The sequence below is a fragment of the Belonocnema kinseyi genome, chromosome 2 (genome assembly GCF_010883055.1).
Source record: "Belonocnema kinseyi isolate 2016_QV_RU_SX_M_011 chromosome 2, B_treatae_v1, whole genome shotgun sequence".
NCBI classification, from domain to species: domain Eukaryota; kingdom Metazoa; phylum Arthropoda; class Insecta; order Hymenoptera; family Cynipidae; genus Belonocnema; species Belonocnema kinseyi.
The window spans coordinates 76,828,894-76,848,773 of record NC_046658.1 but is presented as its reverse complement, the minus strand read 5'-3'; the positions used below and the strand labels follow the sequence as shown (position 1 = coordinate 76,848,773).

General features: G+C 39.5%; 1 protein-coding gene across 1 annotated transcript; it reads right to left on the bottom strand.

Annotated features, from left to right (window-relative positions):
* Positions 1–268: 268 nt before the first annotated feature.
* LOC117167241 (protein embryonic gonad-like) lies at positions 269–19,758 on the bottom strand. Its single transcript, XM_033352027.1, has 3 exons — positions 19,305–19,758; positions 11,884–11,961; positions 269–2,414 (listed from the first exon to the last, which is right to left on the bottom strand). The coding sequence occupies exons 2-3, from the start codon at positions 11,959–11,961 to the stop codon at positions 1,257–1,259; spliced, it is 1,236 nt and encodes a 411-aa protein (XP_033207918.1). The 5' UTR covers positions 19,305–19,758; the 3' UTR covers positions 269–1,256.
* Between the last annotated feature and the right edge of the window lie 122 nt (positions 19,759–19,880).

The window sequence follows — 19,880 nt, the reverse complement described above, 5'->3', positions numbered from 1 at the left end:
TATAAAATGGCCGAATTTGAGATTAATTTAAGTCAATTAAAATAAAGTTGCTTTTAAAATCAAAAATATTTCTTAAATTGAATTCAAGTGAATTCAGCTAAATGCATGTAAGGGCTTTGACTTTATATACTATTAAAATTTTTCTCTCGCTGTCAAAAAAATGTAAACAACAGGATGAAAGAGAAGGGAAAATTGGGGTAAAACACAATAATACTCAGTTTATACAATAAACAAAAATATGTATTTTCTTGATAGATGCTTAGGTACTGGCCGCTCATTTTAACCTCAATTACACACTAATTATATGTACAAAACATTAGGTAAGTGCACTTCAATTTGCCAAGCTTGATTAGATAATTTGTAGTTTAAAAACAGAAATTTTCATACAACGTACCTCAACCCGTAACATTCTCGGGTTATTTTTTAGCACAGCATTTCCAAATAATACCCTACTTTGCAGTTACAATAAATATACGCTAATAACCATAATAGCAAGGTAAGACTATACACATGTCTGTAGAAAAAATATATTTTAAATAAACTTTCAAGACTTGCCACATTGAAAAACACACTCCCATAAATCAGAAGAGAAAGAAGAGTAGCCTGATCCCCCTTTATGCAAGTGGGGAACCCAATACACCAAGCAGAAAACAAGAAGCAACTCATCGATCTACGGACGATCCCTTTGTATAGTATTTACAAAATGAAAATTATATTGGCTCAAATGTCCTCTAACATTGAGTATCACTTACATAAATTACGCATACTGGCCCCTCGTGTTGTGATCACGAGTCCGTAAAACATATTTTAGAAACGCGAGCATTCTTCGGGACGTCTGCTAAAATTTGTCTCCGCGCATAAAAAACTAACTAATTTTAAGAGATGCTTGATCACGTCCACTCGCATAAATAGAAATATATATATAATTATATATACATATGTATATAACGATATTTATCTACTGGCCGGCGTTACCGCGATATACATCTATTTATGTTCTTTTTACATATTGTATTGTGAAGGATAAAAACAAGGATTTACATTTAAAATTGATTTCTTAGCTATCTATCTTCGCAATAAATAAGTGGGTTTTCACAATTTAGTAGAATGTTTATTTACAAATTGAACACATGCGTCAGACGATCCACTCGCGGATAACGCTATTTTCACTCTCATTGCCCATGAGTCGAATTCACACTTTAGATGTCTTTTAACAATTCTTCGGGACCAGCCCATCTTTAACAGACTGGTATCCTTCAGAGCGAGAGAGGTAGCTCTGCTGGCCTTTTTACTCCAAGTGTAAGGTCCAAAGGTTTACTCTTTCGTGTTGTCTCTTCCTTCATTTCGCTACCGCATCGTTCTTTAGAGTGGACATCTTCAGCTACTTGACTCGGCCTAGGTGAATTTCTGCTAGATCGGACACTAAGATCTATAGGTTCATCTTGTTCTACTGCCAAGCCACCTGGACTTGGACTAACTAGAAGTAGATCACCGCCTCTTGGCGAATGTTGGGAAGCCGCTGGAGTAATAAGACCCGGTGGCGGGTATATTAAACCCATAGCATGATGGGGGTGATATCCGGTGGTTAAAGTAACAGTCGCATTAATTTTTCTAGGTGGGAACTCCCTTTCTGAGAGGGTTGGTGAAGCACTGACTTTAAAGAAACTCAAAGCAGAATTACTCCTGGACTCTTCGTGTTCACCATCAACAGAAGAAGCTCCACTGTCGCTTGGAGTGTCTGCTGCCCTCTTGTAAGTAGGTAAGAAGGGTCTAAAAACTTCCGGTGGACTGGAAGGTATCACACTCTCTTTTTGTGCAAAGTTAACAGGATAAATTGGAGAAGTGGAAACAGGATGTTTGTAACCAAAAGACGAAGGTGGTGTGCTATCTCGCGGTGGTGTTCCAGGCTGCTGGCTGACTCTCTCACGTTCTTTTTGCCATGCTAAAAACCTTAGCTGATTTTGAAGAGCTACATCATCTGGATGAGGCGACTTGTTTCCCCTTTCTTGCTCCTGTTTCAGCATTGCTACGTGAAGAAGGTGAGATTGAAGAGCAAGGTCTTCCTGGCTTGGGGATGTTCGGTCTTTGCTGTCCTTGCTATAGATCATAGTCTGTTGTGTTTGCGACTGTGAGGTTGGAAGGAAACTTGGTAAGAAACCTGGGCCAAAAGGCGAAGCACCTGGGCCTCCCATATGCTGATTTCCGTTGGTCTGTTCCTGAAGAAGGCAATGGATTTTAAACCAATTCGAACGACGTCCGTAGCGTGAGCCAGATTTCGACATTCCCACCATCAGACACTTTCGCAGTCGGCACGCCTTGCATGCTGTACGATTTTTCTTATTTATGACGCAAACTCCACCATTCTTGCACTCAGAGATGCTGCCGAGGTTGTTGTACGTTCGACCGAAGAAGGACTGTAACAAAAATAGAAAAATGTCTTTTTAGATTATATTGTATATGAGAAAATGGATATAAAATATGCTAGTGAATCAGGTGAATATTTAGTTTATGAAACTGCGCTTCTCTTCCTAGTGATTCCACAACGCAAGTTGATTAACGCTCGGCTATTCGCGCAGGCTTCGAAAGTGCCTATTAAAATCACTTATGGCGATAGTGCTGAACGAGAAAATTCTACTTTAGACACTGTGGGCAAATTGGATGACCAAACCGTAATATTCTGGAAAATTTTCCTTTGACCATAGATGAACTTAATTACCTCATATGTCTGGCTAGGTAAGGCCGAGACGTGTAGTGGAGACGCCTTGCCCGCACGCCACGCGCGTTTCCATCGGATTAAACGTCAGAGGTTTAATGTTACGCGCGTCATGAGAATTAGCATGCCTAGAAGAGGAGAGTATACCGCGTGGTCGCTCGTAAAGTTAAACGCTTGTCGGCCGACGATAAAACCGCCTCTAAGGTCCAGCTTGGAGCTGAACAGGCCCGCTCGCACGGTCATCGAGCATTTATTTATGACCCTGCTTTTGATTCTTTTGTAGCTCATGTAGCCATGGATTTCGAGGCGCCGACTTACGTCCCGTACGATCCGATTCGCGCTAGGCTTGGTACTTCCGTATAAGCTGTGATCTTCGACCGAGTACTGATTCTGAGTCATGAATCAGCAGTCCAAATTCCAGAAGGATCACGTGGGTTGAATATCCCGAAACTCCAGTCATGGTATTAAGGTCTCCCATATCAGGATTAACAAATCGTTACCGATTAAAATTCGGCAGCAAGAATAACAGATTGAATAAACGCTTTCTCTAAATGAGGTTTAAAAGAAAGCTCTGATTTTCAAAAAGCAAAGTCTCATATGTCGTATTGTAAACCTCACCACGTGGTTCATATTTCTTCTGAAGCTACGGTTCCACAATCTTTTGGTAGCGATCTCAAATCATGCGACGTAGACTTCGCGGGATAAGCTCGGTTTAAGCTGTCTCAGCAAACAAGTTTATGAAAGGCTGCAATTTTATGAAAGACACCTGTGCTGATATTTTTCTCTACATATCTCAGTGCGATAGTATCGGCTTTCGAAATTCTCTTGCGAAAAAACGTCAGCTCTTTTAATGAATTTTGCAAGATTCTAAATCTTATGATTCAAGATGAAGTGTATATCTCTTGAAGAACAGAGAGATAGACGATTAAATGTGTAACACCAGCAAAGCCTGTTAGAATTTCTCAAGTTTTTGCAGTAGTTCTTCTTACATAGTGAGCGAACAAGAGCAGATCTTGATAGAAAGGCTTTCCGTTCTCCAAACGACTCGCTTGTTTGCTCACCATTTAGGGGCGCGTGCGACAAATCCGTCGCCGAGCGCCGCCTTGGGATTATCTTAAATCAGTTGGCACGCCCGGAATCTCGAACCGATTTGTAATACCATGAATAAGACTAAGAAAAATCTTTGTCAGCAGCTACGTAAAACTTCTGACTCTTTTCTCAGCCGTTCACCTCGTGTGTCTCAGATTCCAAGTGTGGGCGATGTGGGTAAGACTTTTTGCTCAGTTCGCAGACGAAGAAGGAAAGCTGTACTGCTTCGCTTTTTTGCTGAGGTATCATCCGAACCCAACACACCTCTCGTCCAATACTTGCATCGCTGAGCCAGAGAATGTCATTGGTATGACGTTCAACGAGTCGATCACTCGCCTCGGCGACAATTTCCTATGAAAAAACGTACATTTTCCTGCACGTGAGAGGAATTAGAATTCTGGTTTCTAAACCAGAAGTTGATGTAAACAAGGAGCCGACGCGATCCGAGGCTCGAATAGGATAGCACGCTCGCTGAATTCGAATCTCTGCCCCATAAGAGGGACCATGTCGACTTGTCAGCTGTTTGCCAACGAACACGTTGCTGAAGAAGTCGATCAGCAATTCGAATTCCTCGCATAAGTAATCCTATGAAAATCCCAAGATCGATTTCTCTATTCCAGAAACTAGATCCGAATTGCAAAATATCCCTCGTCATCAATCTTTTTAAGCTGACTTTTAGTTAAGCATTTACACCCAGCAGGAGAAATTTAGAGAGATTGATAAAATAATTTCCGTCAGTGGAGAGTAAAGTGAGTCATCAAGTAAACGATGAAAATCAGCGTTTTAATTAAAGTGATGAAAATCTCTGTCCTGTGTGAAACATAATACGCTCCCGGAAAAGGCGTCTCTCTTTCGCAGACCTTATTTATGTCTGTATGCGTATCTGAGTGCATTTGCTTACGAGGTATGAAGCAGCCGCATTTAAAGTTGTTTCGTGATCCAACTCAATTGATCGCATAGAGCACCTAAATGATAGAGGGGGCCTGCCGTTTCTCAGTTTAGTCGCACAACACAGTAACACATGGTTGGATACTTCTGTCTTATTCGTAGTAGTGACTACTATGAGTGTGGAAACCAAGTGCCCGATCCACCTCCTCTGCTAACTCCATCTCTTCTTTCTTTCTCCGTCTTACCTGAAGCACCTGTGCCTTGCAATAGAGGCCTTTCCTTGTCACACCCACGCTTCAAGATATAATCCAGTCTTTCTTTCACTTATGTGGTCCAATGCGTCCCTTCCCTCCCAATTCTTTCACCAAGAGATTTGATTATTTTATAAAATAATGAATTGTATTGGTTTTGAATAAGAAAAACTAAAATTCAATAAATATTTTCTCTCCAATATCTGTCTTTCAGTCGCTAGCGTATCAAGAATTTATATATTAAGGACGTGGGAATGTGAAATGGCCTGTCCAGCTATTCCTCGTGGTGTGGTCGTGTATGCTGTCTTTGCGGGTGAGAGGCTCCCGTGTCAGACGTCGTTGCTACGACCTCGCGGGCATCCAAATCACAGTGGGGTTCTCGAATTTCCAATATGCTTCCACCAGTCGCATTCTTTTGCTTTTGGTGCTTCCTCTTTACCTTTTGTTCTTTCCAAACGTACGAATTTCGCCTTCCAGTTGCCAACATCAATTTGTACAGGATCTTCTCGTCTTCTTTTCGGTCGAAAGGTTACAACAATGACAAAATATTCAGGAATGAAGAAGAGATTGATTGCACCTCTGGTTGATTAGAATTCCGCTTTGCAATACTTATGCCGATATCATTATGCAGATTTTATGTCCTGCATGAATAATGGCATTACCTGCGACGATGAAATGATTTGCTTAAGTTATCGATTAGTTCTTGTCAAAGTGAAAACAGATTAAGTTTATTATTACGGAAGTCTAATTAATTTGGTATTATCAGAAGATTTAGTTCTCTGGAGTTGACAAGAATTTATGTATTAGCTTGGGTCTTTGGATTTTAGAGGCCGCCTTTGAATTAAAAGTGGGCGTCAGATAAATTGCTTTAAATTCCTCGAAAATTAAAGTGGTCTCGAAAGGAAAATAACTAATCGGGCCTTTCCAAGAGATCTGTTAACACATTCGCAAAGGCGAATTCATTAACACATTAGAAAATAAAATCTCCGAGGCAAATGTTTGACCCTGATTCGACTGATCTCAGAGAAGACGCACATTTCTTGGAATCTGCGTCACTAGCTTCCAGCTCCAACTAATTCTCCTCGTTCGTGTTTCCTTCCTCGATGGCATTCCACGGGAGATGACTCGACCTTTCTCGTAAGCAGAAAACCGGATCACGCAGTTCAGTGTGTTACAACCCATAATTCTAAAGTGGAAATCACTGAAGGTTTTTTTTATTACATTTTTTTACACTCAAAAATTAATTTTTTTGTGAAAAGAAAAATTACGAAAAAACATTAAAGGCTTCGCATAAATATTCACAAAAAAGGATCGTAGGAGGAGTCTGGCGACATCCCAAGTGCAATTCGCAACTAGAACACATTCGAGGCAAACGCGAACAAATCACTCGAATCGGTCTGATGTCATCCTCTTTAAAAACCTTGAACGTATATTCTTTACATGCTGTCCGCGTTCCTACTCTCAATTTCATTTCGGAATCATTTCCCGTGATCATCACGTACAATGTTCTTGCCTTTTGCTCAACAAGTGAAATAAAGGAATCTTTTTAAGTTGATTTTTAAAATATACTTTTATTTTAAAAACAATCTTTTTCAAATTGCATATTTAAAGGAAATCAAGAAAAAAAATAGCAATCGAACTGGGAATTCTGGATTGCTAGTGGAAGGTTTGAATGGATAAGAAGAAATAGGCGCCAATCGCGTAAGTAGTTGAAGTTTGTTTTCTTCTCCATTACGGTAAAACGTTTGAACAGCAAGATCGTACGTCATTGGTTTTTTCCTCAAGACCAATATGGCTGTAGATAATTTGTCTTCTTCGGAGCTATTTGTTTGCATTAGATTCTCGATTGCTCTGGGCGACATCGGGAAATCGCCGCCAATGGATGTACCTACTCGACTTAGACTTTGATTTTGCTCTGATAGCCAAGGGCTTTCGCTATTGATGTTCAAGACTGATTTGTGATCTTGCTTTTGAAGACAACGACTTCAACGATCGGACGAGGATGGATTAACAGTTTGTGAGAAATAGACTGGTGCACTTCCGTGTGCCGCAAGAGCATAGCATAAATGTTCTTTGTTAGAAAAGAAAAAGAAATGCACCCACTTTCTTAGGGAAGACTAAATAGAACTAAGTATGTTTGAATTCATGAAACGCAGTGATTATGTCAACCATTATTTCCTATCAAAATGATGTACTCGTACTCAATTAGATTTGGGCCAATGAAAAAATTTTGATTTCAGAGATTTATAGTCCAGTAATGAAACAAATAAAAATTAAAGTAACGGCTTACCGCAAATGTATGGTGTTAAAATAGAACGTGTAAATAGTAGCGCTAACCACAATTCTAATAAAATTTATCACGAATGTAATAAACGTTACTACAACACATAGCTACCCTGTCTTGTAATTTGGTCCCTCTACGATTCTTAATTTTTTACTCAAGAAATTATCCTCTTATATTTTATAACATAAAGACGCATCTACAACTTTCACAAGTTTTTAAAATATTACCGATCAGATTCAATGCATCATTCTTTTTTTTTAATCATACAATCTATATTCATTTCTGGAACTTTGTGCAACTGAAATCGAGCACGACCCGGGACGTGTTTACAGGAGAAAGTGAAGTTATTAGAACTGAGGTATCGACTTTAGCAGAGAGAACTTTGCTTCAGGGGATAGGACAAAACCAAGGTGAAGAGAAGTAACCTCTGTTCACCTTTCGCATATTAGTTTTGGTACCGTCTACGTGAATATTTGATCTGAAAGGCGATTATAGTTGTTTGAATAGGCACTATTTATCAGTAAAATGTCATCAATGAAATTTTCAAACGATTTTTGAAACTTTTTTAAAGTCTCTCTTTTAATGTTTATCTTTGAGAAAAATTAGTATCGACTAAACGTAAAGCGATCGGGTCGAGGCGATTGCGATATGTGTACGCGAAACGCCGAGCGCGTTTTTGAAACCCAGTTGCATAATGTTAATTGTTTTGAAAAGATCTCGCGCCCGCGAAACACAAGAGACGGTGAGGCGAGGTCGTTGTCATTGCGCAGAACCTCGTCTGCTGGTTGAATGTTAAGTGCCATCTGCAAGGGCGATTCCATTTGTCACGTGACAACACGACTGGGCGACTCGGCGTGAACTGGGGCACCTGCTTGTACGTGACGTCGATTTGCCCAAGTGGATTTGCGCGGATCGCATCCCTATGCTTACGGTTTAACGATCTTAGTGAGCCACAACGTCAGGAGATCATAATCTTTTTAGAAATTAACAACAGAATCCTGCATCGTGCCAGGAGAGATCTCTGAGTTGCAAGTAACGTACGCGCAATTTTGCAAACCGCAAAGATTTAATGCGCCACAACTAGAAGATTGCGTCTGGAGATAAAATTACAAATGAGAGCACATCTCAACTCTAAACGCTCCACTTGCACAATCGAGTGATTTCATTTGTTCATAATACGAGCAATAAAATAACTTTTTTTGTAGAAGTAAAACTTTTGTGATTAGTGCTTCAATAAGGAGAAAATTTATGACTCTTAAATAATTTTTTTTTATTCTATCATGATTGGGTAAGTTCTAAGATACTTATATGGTCGTATCTTTAAATTGCAACATGTTTGAGATGAAAACGGCAGTATCTTTCTGCAGTTAGATCGCAAAGATGAACGCTAGAGCTGACCGATCGCATTTAGTTTCGCAGGCCAGATCCGATCGATAGATCCTTTCATAGGTCGCGATTTATGGATCGTAAAAACCGTCGTAAAGCCCACGTCGCGGCGGTTTGGCCCACATACGCGGTGGTGCTTCCCCGATTGTAAGAAAAAAAGTCTCACTGTTGAGCTCGAAGATATGCGGCCGTAAATCGCTTGCGTATGGGTGCAATGTGGTTCGCGGTTTCCTCCCTAGGTCACGCTTTACGTCCACTGAAGTCCACCGCAAAGGGGCCATCGGAACGCCCCGCTTCCGAAGAGATCGGAAACTGGAGACAGCGAGCGACAAGTTGGTTATTTCATCACCTGATTCTTCCCACGAAAATATTGTTTGGATATAAAGAGACAACATATTGTAAAATGCCATATGTCACACTTCCACATTTATAACAAGGTGATATAAAATGTAAAAAACCGGAGAGACAGGAAAGATGATTGAATCGAGGGTTGACGGAAGTAAAACTAATAAGAATGAATGAAAAATGCACGTGTTGCATAAGAAAGTACTTTCAATGCTACTTGTTAAAATTTTTTAAATAAAATTTAATGGACTCGTTTCTTACATTTCCTTTCCTTTTGTTGCCAGTGTCACAATAGTGTCCGGATGGATATAAATATTGCATTGTAAATATTAAAAGGAAGATCTAATGTATTTCCTGTCTCTCTTTGTAGAGGAATACTGTGGAATCTACTCGCAGCTAAGTATTTAAATGGCGTGCAATTAGAGGTGTAATAGCAGCAGTTAAGAAGTGCGTCCGCGTCCCTGTGAAGTTGGTAACTTAACATCTACTGTCAGCATTCAGACGTACGCGGTACTTCCTTTGCTTGCATCTAACGCTGCTTTATGAGCAGGCTAATTGTACGGAACAAGATATATAGCCGAGAGATTGGATCCATAATCGACTTTATGACGCTCTTAGTGCGGAAATAGCGAACGGTTTCGCCTTTCCAACAAAATTTTACGCACATTGATCAGTTGATACCTTCTAGACAAGAAAACGTCAATAAAGAACTAATTTCATTAAAAAAAATAATAATAACAACATTGAATCGTAAATTCCGGTTTACAGAAGTGAAAATCGTTTTCCTACCTGTCACGTTCCTCTGAACGGAAGCGGTAACATTACCCCGCTAAGCGCCTTTCTCGATCTTCCGGACGGAAGTCGTGTGAATTCTAGGTTGATGACGATAACGCGTCAAGCATCAAGAATTTTCAAAGACGCACTTTCCATCCATCCTGGTGACCTTTTTAATGAAGCCATGTCGTCGCCAATCGCCATTGTTTCACGGATGAATAACCCGACTTCTGAATCACTCGTTTAACCGCTTAAGGCTCCAAAACGTGAAATCTCTTTTTGTACGCCCGCAGACCGCATAATTCTCGGCCATTGAGTTGTGAAAAACAATGGAGTCGAAAATTTGCATCATAGAAGGTCGCGCTCGCGACCCGAATCCGTGTTTCTTAACGAATTCAGCCCCGCCGGAAATGGGGCCTTGCAAATTGGTGCAGCGACAAAAAAACTCTCGTAAATATTCATTTCAACGACCTGGACCGATTTGCAGTCCCTATGGCGCATCTTCGGTCGAACTCGCACCGGCGGTGCTCCACAGGGACTCGATAATTTTTTATTCGAGTTCATATAAAAAGTGATATGAATTTAGATTACTTGGATTCAATTTATTATAGCAAAGAATCATTTCAGAGAGCTGATTCATGAAGTTGAACGAATTACTCCTGATAAACAATCAATGCAGGTAAAGTGGACAAAATATTTTGAGGACAGTGAGGGTGGAGCAATGGAATCCGATAATTATATCAAGTCACGGAATCTGATCATATTTTCTAAAGGTATCCATTGGCTTCGAAAACTCCAAACAGCATAGGCTGGAGACGAAAAAGAGCGAGGCGAAGAAAAGAAAAAAGAAGAGGTGGAAGACAGCTACTCTCGCCCGAATGTTACGCGGAGAATCCAAGGCGGTCGTTAGTATGCTAATGGAAGTTCCTCCGCTTCCACATAATGGTCCCTTTTAGTGTCCGCTAAATTATTTAAAATATTTCCGAATGTCGTTCTAATTGGTGCTAGCATCTAAGAGTCACGTGTGTAAGCATCCTGCAACCGACAAGGCCGGGACGTCGTTACTGGATCATGAATCTGCTTTCATTTCGGGTGCAGAACTCTGGCGCCAGTGTTTTGTTTGACTCGATAAAAGAAATTTTCTCTTTGAAAAAGGACCTCCTTTTCAAGAAACTATAAGACAGAAAGCATGTATCTCTTTATGCACTTAAACTGTATTTACCTAAATGGTACTGCTTACATCGACCTTGACTTAAGAGTGGACATATGTCCACTGAAGGTGAACGTAAGCTATTGGTTTCTGGTATCCTAATGAGGTCCAATTACTATCGGATAGGTCACTTAGTATGCGGTACCGATATTCCACGGAGTGTACCACATTAGTGGAACGACGAGAGCAAGGGTCAACACCCTTAGGCTGGACTGTCGGTTAACGAGACTCTTTTTCCATGTGTTCTCCCCTAATGCTCCTTTATGTTCGCTTCTCGACTTTGTCGAGTCCAGTCTCGACTATAGCGCAAGCCGCCTTCTGGTTTTACGCGTGCTTCTCGTTTGCGCACGTGCACCACGTCCACCTGTCTCGATGTTTGTCCGTCTGTGCGCCGGTTCATCTGTTCCTTCTGCAAGGATAGAGAATCGACGATTTGCGGTCTAGTCCTAATTTCACGGCAAAACAGGAAACACGCTGAATTTAATAGGGTCATTCCTTTTCGGATCAATGAACAATTTTAACGAGATACAACACAACTAACGTGTTGGTTCCTTCAATATTTGAAAAATGCACATTTTCCGCGCTTAAGAATGTTTAGTGTTATTACATCCCAGTAAACACTCTCAAATTCTGGACAATGAAAAATAGGTTTTGTTTGAATATTTATGGTGGGAAATATCAGTAATTGTTACGTAGTGGAATCACTCTAGGATTATGTAAATTGCAGTATTCGGTTAGATGGATAATGCTCCAATTACACCAGCATAATTAACAGCTTAGCGCCGACATAAACACGGTCGGGATACCACAAAACAGAAGCGGTTTGCTTTGATCTACTTTACATGACTATATTATCTTGCAAAGGCGTGTCCTTTGCAATACAATTCCTGTCCGGGCCCGTGTTTAATATCAGATTAAATTATTAATTCAAAATATATCTTACCTTGCAACCTTCACACGTGAACGCTCCAAAATGAAAACCGGCAGCCGGTTCACCGCAGACCTTACACTGTTGATTCATCTGTAACAAAAAATCACAACTTATTAATCGCAAATTCATAAAACAAAATCACACAAACTGTTTAGTTCCACTTTCTATTCTCGGAAAAATTGTAACTCAGACAGTCCAATCTCTAAAAAAAAAGTATAACAACCCGTAACTTTCAAAGCCGCCGGTGAAAAACTTTCCTAAATTCGAAAGGAAAAAGAGTCTAAAGAACCTTTCGAAGAAAGTGGCGAGTTTTTTCTGTCAGAAGGATATTAGGGTCCATTGGTTCTGTATATTACCCCACCCGAAACTCGTTTTTAGTGACATCGTACCATAAATCGATACTATCTTAAATTGATTTATTATTTTGAACCAAAAAGAACGTTAAAAACTTTTAAAAAAGTAAAGAATTTATTCTACGCCAATATTAAGTATCTCATTGTAAAAAGTTGTTAAACCGTTTATTTACAGAGCTAGAGTACCCAGTAATTAACAAATTATGATTCTCATTACGAAAACAAAGATTAATTTAATTAAAGAATACACTTCTTCAGTGTGGCCAGTAGTTTGCACTGTTAAGGTCAAGAAACGTGTTAAACAAAAAACACATTTGAAAACGCCTTGTCCCGATAAAGTAAATTGAAAAATCGCCTTACTTCTTTCTGCGCTGATAAAACACCGAGGCACCCAAGGAGCAGTGATTCGTTTGACTCTTAACGCATGTTGAGCCTTCGGGTTGGTTTTTGCTCATGCGCCTGGGTATTTTAACGAGAATTTAGAGTGGCGGTAATTAGAGCTCACAGGAGCGATCCGATACGACACGAAGAGGCTCTCCCTCATTCGTACCTAATTACGTTAAGACGACCGCCGACGGCGAGTAACGTCGCCTTTCTGTCCTTTAACAAGTATAAGCAGCAAACAACAGGTATAGAGAAAAGAGCTACTGCGGCTTCGTTAAAGTTTTCAAGTTTTTAGCCCCAAGCTGTGTTCAATGTCCGCATCGCTCTTCTCACCTCACCTTGATGAACGAACGAACACAATTTATCGATCGATCGTCTCGAATAATGAAGGTTTCAAAAATTTATTCAAATCTTATAAATTAATTTCAAAGTGAGCTATATCTAACCGGATCTGTTGAAATTATAACTCTGAGATGAACACCGACCAGAATTTGCCCTTAATACAATCCATCAACTCCGATTGACGTAGGTAGTTGAAAGATTAGACGTTTCTCATAATCCTTTGGAAAACTGAAGAATTCTTTAATCAAAATGGTAATATATAGAAAGCCGGTAGCTGTTTCTTAACCAAACTCACGGTGAGATGCCTGGGACCTTCGTCCCTTGATGTTATCGCGTTCGAAAGTCGCGTTAAAACGCATACGGTGTCAACGAGTTAACCTCTTTTTTTCATCGAACTCGTTTCGAGTTTAATACCAAGAATACCTCTATCAGGATCATCTCGCCCAAAGCGTTTGGAAGCAAAAGAACGGAATCCAGCACGTGATACCATTGCATAATTGAGTCATTGATGCATTCGCAAGATCTTTACACTCCCCTTAAAACTCAAATGGCACCCTAGTTTACACCAGAGTCAATATTTGCGCAGACACTTGCTTCTTCATGAAGTCGTACCTGCTCCAAATATCAACTTACAAGGTTACAAGAGGGGCACGTGAAAGTTTCCGCCTCTCTTCCGCCACCCCTGTCGTCGACTCTTACATCGAAACGGGGTTGCACGCTTGAAGGGTTCTTTTGAGGTTCGCAAGACCCATTCCAGTGTTTACGCACCATTAAATTCGACTCTTGTATGACGTTTATCCCTTTATATTCCTTCCTTTTCAGCTTTTTTCTTTTTTTTCTGCCTCAGTTTTCTTACGGACACCCTTCTGCACGCTCTTGCCCTCTGATTTAAGCCCCCATAGATGTATATGTATCTTGCAACCCTTCCTCATTTGCATTCGTTTCGTCATTGCTTCCTGATCGTTGAGAAGCGAACGAGAATGATGCAGAGTAAGAAATAATCATTAGCGAAGGACGCTGTGTGAATGATACGAGCGATTCACTGAAAGGAATTCAAAGAGAACAGCGATAATTACGCAAGAAACGTAATTAGTGAAATTAGGTGCTCAAGGAGACCTATTAAGGCTAATTCTAATCGGTCCGGTATCATGTGAGTTCCCGCGTGATTTGCAATTGACCTCAGGCAAAACATACGAATTGGCTTCTGTCCAATTAAGTTGAGTTTTGGATGAGCTGTGGCGATACTTGATAAGTCACTCGGTTTTGAGAATGAGAAAACATTCAGTATCACCGAGAACTAAGCTGAAGCTGATAGTGTCTAGAAGCACATTAAGGTGACAATAATAAGTTGAATTTTTCGTCGTTGTTATGAGAATGTTAAAAAATTCAAAACCATATAGTGAAGGGGAATATGATATATGATACAGCTTTTCAATTTTTTGATCTTAATTGTTATCAGATTGCTAGTCAAGGTGTATTCAAAAGATTAGCTCCAAACAATGAAGGAGAGACTAATGATATTTTTGATTCTCATAATGAAACTTTTACATTTAGAAAAAACGTATAATACCGGGTTTTCATGTGTCAGAATAAAATTTAGCATTCGGCTTTTGATATAAAAGAAGAAAGAGATTGTATGAAATTGACAGAGTAGTTGCGATTCGGCCTAGTAAACTCTATTGTCGACTGATTCTAAATGTGAGAGCGACATAAGGGAGATCCTTTTTCTAAAAGAAGACCCTTCTCCTGCTCCATTTTATCGACTCATGAAAAATACGCGATATTTTTCACTTATCAATCACCCTCTAGCCTAAAGATATTTTTAGAAAATTAATTCTAACCATTTCTTCAGGGCTATTGGCTTCTGGATCTTTTCCACAGAAAGATGCTGAGAGTGATCGAATTTTTCGAAGAAGAACAGACCGCACGAAAAAATACGTGTCACCCTCGAAGCCCTGTCGACGAGTCTCAGGTGGGTGCGCATTTGGACAGTCCCTTTGTACCTGGACCATGGAGTAATAACAGCTAAAAAGGAGAAGTGCCCTCGACAAAGCAGATCTCGGCGGGTCTTTGGAGCTTTTTTGACCCAGAAAATGTGGAAAAAGCGAGGGCAACAATGACGTCGGCGTTTGGATCGCGCGCTCGCGCAATTTGTATCGGTGGATGCGTTTTTAACGATCCTGGTGATGGATGAGAATGGTTTTGTCGGGCTCTCGAGGTGCTTGATCGGCACTGAAGTCTCTGAAAAATGGTCTTTGGCCCGGGAACAGGAGTGCTCTTCAGGACCTCCTTCGGTTAATGTTTTCGCGATCCACAATGCGCGCCACGGGAGCCAAAAGAAGGAGAGATAATTAATAACCTTCCGTAGGATCATTTATCGCGACAGTTTAAACCGAGTCGAGGGTCCTGCTGCCCTCGTCCTTATTCCTGACTACAGGTCGTTTCGAGATTCATAAGTAGGTATAAGTTCATATATGTAGGTTCATATTCAGTCGACGACATTGTTCGTCTCCTCAAGCCGTGACCGATCCAATTTTTAACAGGCCAAAACGTTACGCTCATATATAAGTCACACGTATGCATCCTGAATCCTGATCCAGGAATATCCGCCGGCACTAGAGCGGACAACCCTTTCCACTTGTGAGAATCACGCTTCGAATGCACCACCCAGTCTTGCCAATTCGCCATGCTCGCGTATAAATTGAACAACTCGCAGCTGCAATATGATACAATGCAGCTGCAGTACATATATACCATAACTACGTACCCAATGTTTGTATCAATCAAAATTAAGAATATTTACTGTCAGTTTTTTAATTATATCTGAAATACTCTCTGAATTTGAATTAGTAGAAAACTATCTATATTCATACTGTTAGATTTTTCATTTACTAATTTATCCGCGGTGGTGCTTATGCTTACGTTTAAATATTGAGAATGAATTAAACAACGAGGTTAATAGCATTGTCTCTGAAAAATGTCTTTCACGCACTGCTTATTTAATAAATTTAGTTAATTAAAAAAATAATATTGTCGAATAGAAGCACATGAATAAATCGACTGAAAACTCCGGGGAATTTTATATTACAAGGCCCAATATTTAAATTTAATCATCAAAACACAGCCGGGGATGAATTTTCGATTAAAAAAAAAATAATATAGGAACATAAACATCAATTTCTTCAGCATGAAATTCTATTCAAATTCAACTAATGAAATGTGTATTGAAATAGATGATAAAGATAAATAATAACTGAAATTGAATATCTACTGATTAAACTAGTAAAATTAGACCATGACTTAGTAGAACACTAATTATTATTCCACCACCCATTTCGATTTAGAGAGCATTGAATAATCTATACACTATGAAAGTAAATTGATAATTCCGAAATAAGAAAATCTATTTTTATGGTTTTATTTTGCGTCGAATTTCTAAAGGAAATGAAAAGTCTTCTGAGGTTTCAAAAAGTAAACCTATATACTGTAATTTGATTCGTAAACAATGAAGAGAAATTGAATGGGATTACAGACTACGAAATCTCACAACGTGAAATCCAAAAAATGACTTCCTCATTCACATTTCGTGTTTTACGTTTTATTTCACATTTCGCACTTCACGTTTGATTCTGCAATGACACGTTTCACAGAGTACGGTTCCCCATAAAACGTCGTTGCGCCTCATTTTGCGGCATGCAAGTAGAATGAGACAAAACGACATTTTATGAGATTCGTGATCACTGAAACGTGTCATTTCAGAATCTGCATTCCTATTTTCTCTCCATTGTCTTTTAAGCACTACTTTACAAAATATTATCCACTTTTCATGTACAATTTCTAACTGTATTTTTAAAAATTTATGTTGACACTTTCACATTTGCATGAATTTGCATGATTTAAGAAATGTTTTATAAAACGTGAATGAACCAATTAGCCTTATTTTGAAATAAATCCTAGATTTGTGGAATTTAGCATTTCGATTTCATGAATATTTTATAAAAGATCTGAGAAAGATGAAATTAGTATTAATCGATTTCTTTCAAGAAGCGGATTATGTGTCCAGGAGCCTGTTAGGGGATATTTGGCAGAAGAGTTGAATATTAAGGTTTCGGAAGAATTACACTTATTTTCCTTTTAAGGTTGTTACACTGACGGTAAACCGGAAATGTGGAAGACTCGTTTCAAGCCTGGCTTGGCATGCGCCTTGCGGGCGAGCAGACGCACTTTAATCTTTCTTCATTCGGCGATTAAACGCGCCTCCTTTGATTTATAATCTCGTAAACGCCGATCAAACGCTGCTTTTAACGGCGCCGCAACGCTTGCACGCAATTCAACATATAAAATTTCCTCGAGTTGCAATTTAAGTTTTTCCGTTTTAAGATATTGGTTGCTTCTAAATAATTTGAGAATTTTCATAATAATTTAAACACGTAAGATTATTTCCTAACCTGGCGACGGGTTTCAATCAACATTTGTCACTAGTATTCCATTAGTCCCTATTTCGAAATAATCGATTTTCTCCTCGAGAGAAAAGAGACGCGCGAGAGTGTCTTTTTATGTACCTCGATTATCGTAGCTGGTTTGAAAGATAAGAAGAGGATAAGATAGAGGGTACAGGGGTGTGAAGGAGCCAAACCGTTACATCTCAAAGCGCATCATTAAAATACGTGTGGACGTATCATAGCAGCAGTTTGGCCACATGAAACAAGAGACGGTTAGGATCTGAGGTATATGGCCTCCTGGCGATTCATCTCTAAAAGTAAAGAAAAGTTAAATAACGGAATCCACAATAAATATCGACTCTACTTCCTCATGTGCTCCTAAAAGTATTCTACAGTTCTTCCTCTATATTTAAATTTAATTCACAAAAGGACACTCTTGTCCACAATTAATTATATTATCAAGATTGAAAATCAGGGCCAAATTTATAATAGTTTCAAGTTTAAAGTATCACTTTTAAATTTTAGTTTAGTTGTCAGTTGTTCACAATGATCGGATCTATCTTCGAATTACAAATAAAGATGAAAATATAAAATAAGAGACTCCTAATTGCGAATCTGGACTTTATTTACATTTGAACGTATCCGGCAATCTTTTCTTATAGGAACTAGAAAATGCAGTTGATATGCTTTGTGAAGTCACTTCGTGATTTTATTCGCGGAGATTGGATGTGAGGTGCGAGTTTCGCATAATAGCGCAATCACGAAATTTCGCTACGTGTAGCGTACAATAATTCCCTTCGTCTCGGTTTGGCGTCGAATCCCCGACAAAGGATGTTGGCAAAAAGGCGTTAAGTCAGATCACGACCCTACGAGTACGTTCCGCGAAGGGTTAATATGCAAATGTAGTCCGGCGTGCGCATGGACACGCACACAACACACATGTTACGCGCATGCAAGTGAATCCGTAAGAACAAGGCTGGAACTTCGAAGAGACGAAAGTTCGCCGCTACAAGTGGGGTAATAACCGTATGAAAGGGTCACAATGGAGCCCGACATACCGCAGCCGAAGAAAAAAAGGGCAATAAATATATTTTGACATGGGAGAGCCTCGCGAATACCTATGCATATCTTAGTATGCGGAGCAATTCTATAATGCTTGTGTCTACGTCAATCTCAGCTTGGACTTCTACCAGGTGCCCTTATTGTTATGCCAGCGAATTATAGCGCCGCCGGCTTAAGACGACGGTGGAAAGGCAAATATTATAGCAACAAGAGACCCAAGGGTGACAATTTAATGTTTTCATTTACCATGTCCCAGCCAATGCACGCGATACAGTTACCATTATGAGAATCTGCGGTTACTCTAAAATTAACCCTTTGACAATATTTAAAAAATCAGAGGAATATATGAATATTTAAGGATTTTGAACTTACTTTACCAAATGCTTAAAGAGTTTAACATTGGTAAAGGATTCAGATCAAATATTTCCATAACCATGTTTCAATATTTATGTATATTATTTTTGAAAAGTTATATATTGAAGTTATAACATGAATTTATAAATTTATTTCGCAGATTAGCTTTAGATTATTCTCGCAAACTATAGTTTCCGAATTAAATTAATATCTTGTGTAATAAAATAAATGTCCAACACTCTTTAATTTGTTGTTCTGAATAATAATCTTTGCAGGTAAGATGTTCACATTTCATTTTTTATTTCAATTATTGATTATGGAAATTTATTATGAAAATCGAATAGCCTGTAAGTTTGCTTTTCCCAAAATTTCAATTATTGTTACAACCAAACCGGTTTTAAATCACGAATTTGAAGGGTTCCGGAGATTTGAATGCGCGCACTCTCGAGACATCAACGCCCGCATAATGTCAACTATAAAATTTCTTTTCACTCACCTTGATTGACGAGAATCCCAAACGAAGATCACTGGCACTAAACAATCTCCTCGTTGAAGGAAATATCAGAAATCGTTTTTCATTAAGTCCTTTAAAACATGATAACGATCTAACACTTTTCAGCTTCTTCTCAATCTTCAAATATCTATGGCCTCGCTGTAACTTGTTTGTTGATGAAACTTCGGCTACTTCTCGTACTTCCGGTTGTCTCACATTCCCGAAGAACCAAATTTAAATAAACTGGTAACGCGGGGAGCGAACTTCTCGTATTCAAATTCTAGTGGCACTTTTGATCGCTGATCCTGACACTTTAATACTAACTCTCTTATTTAAAAATATCAATTCTATCGCGTATCCAAAGAGGGATTTGGGGATGTGCCCAAGTGCCGTCGGCCTACAGGCTAGTGGCAACAAGAGACACAACACTACAGTAGGACCACGTCGATGGACGGGAGAAGACTGGCGCTTCCCGATCTGCAACCTGTTCGACTGAAGGTAACACAACTCTCCTGGCTGAGCCGATCTTCTCTTGGCAGGGGTATGATCTGCCCACCTGTGAACGCCTGGATTTGCAGG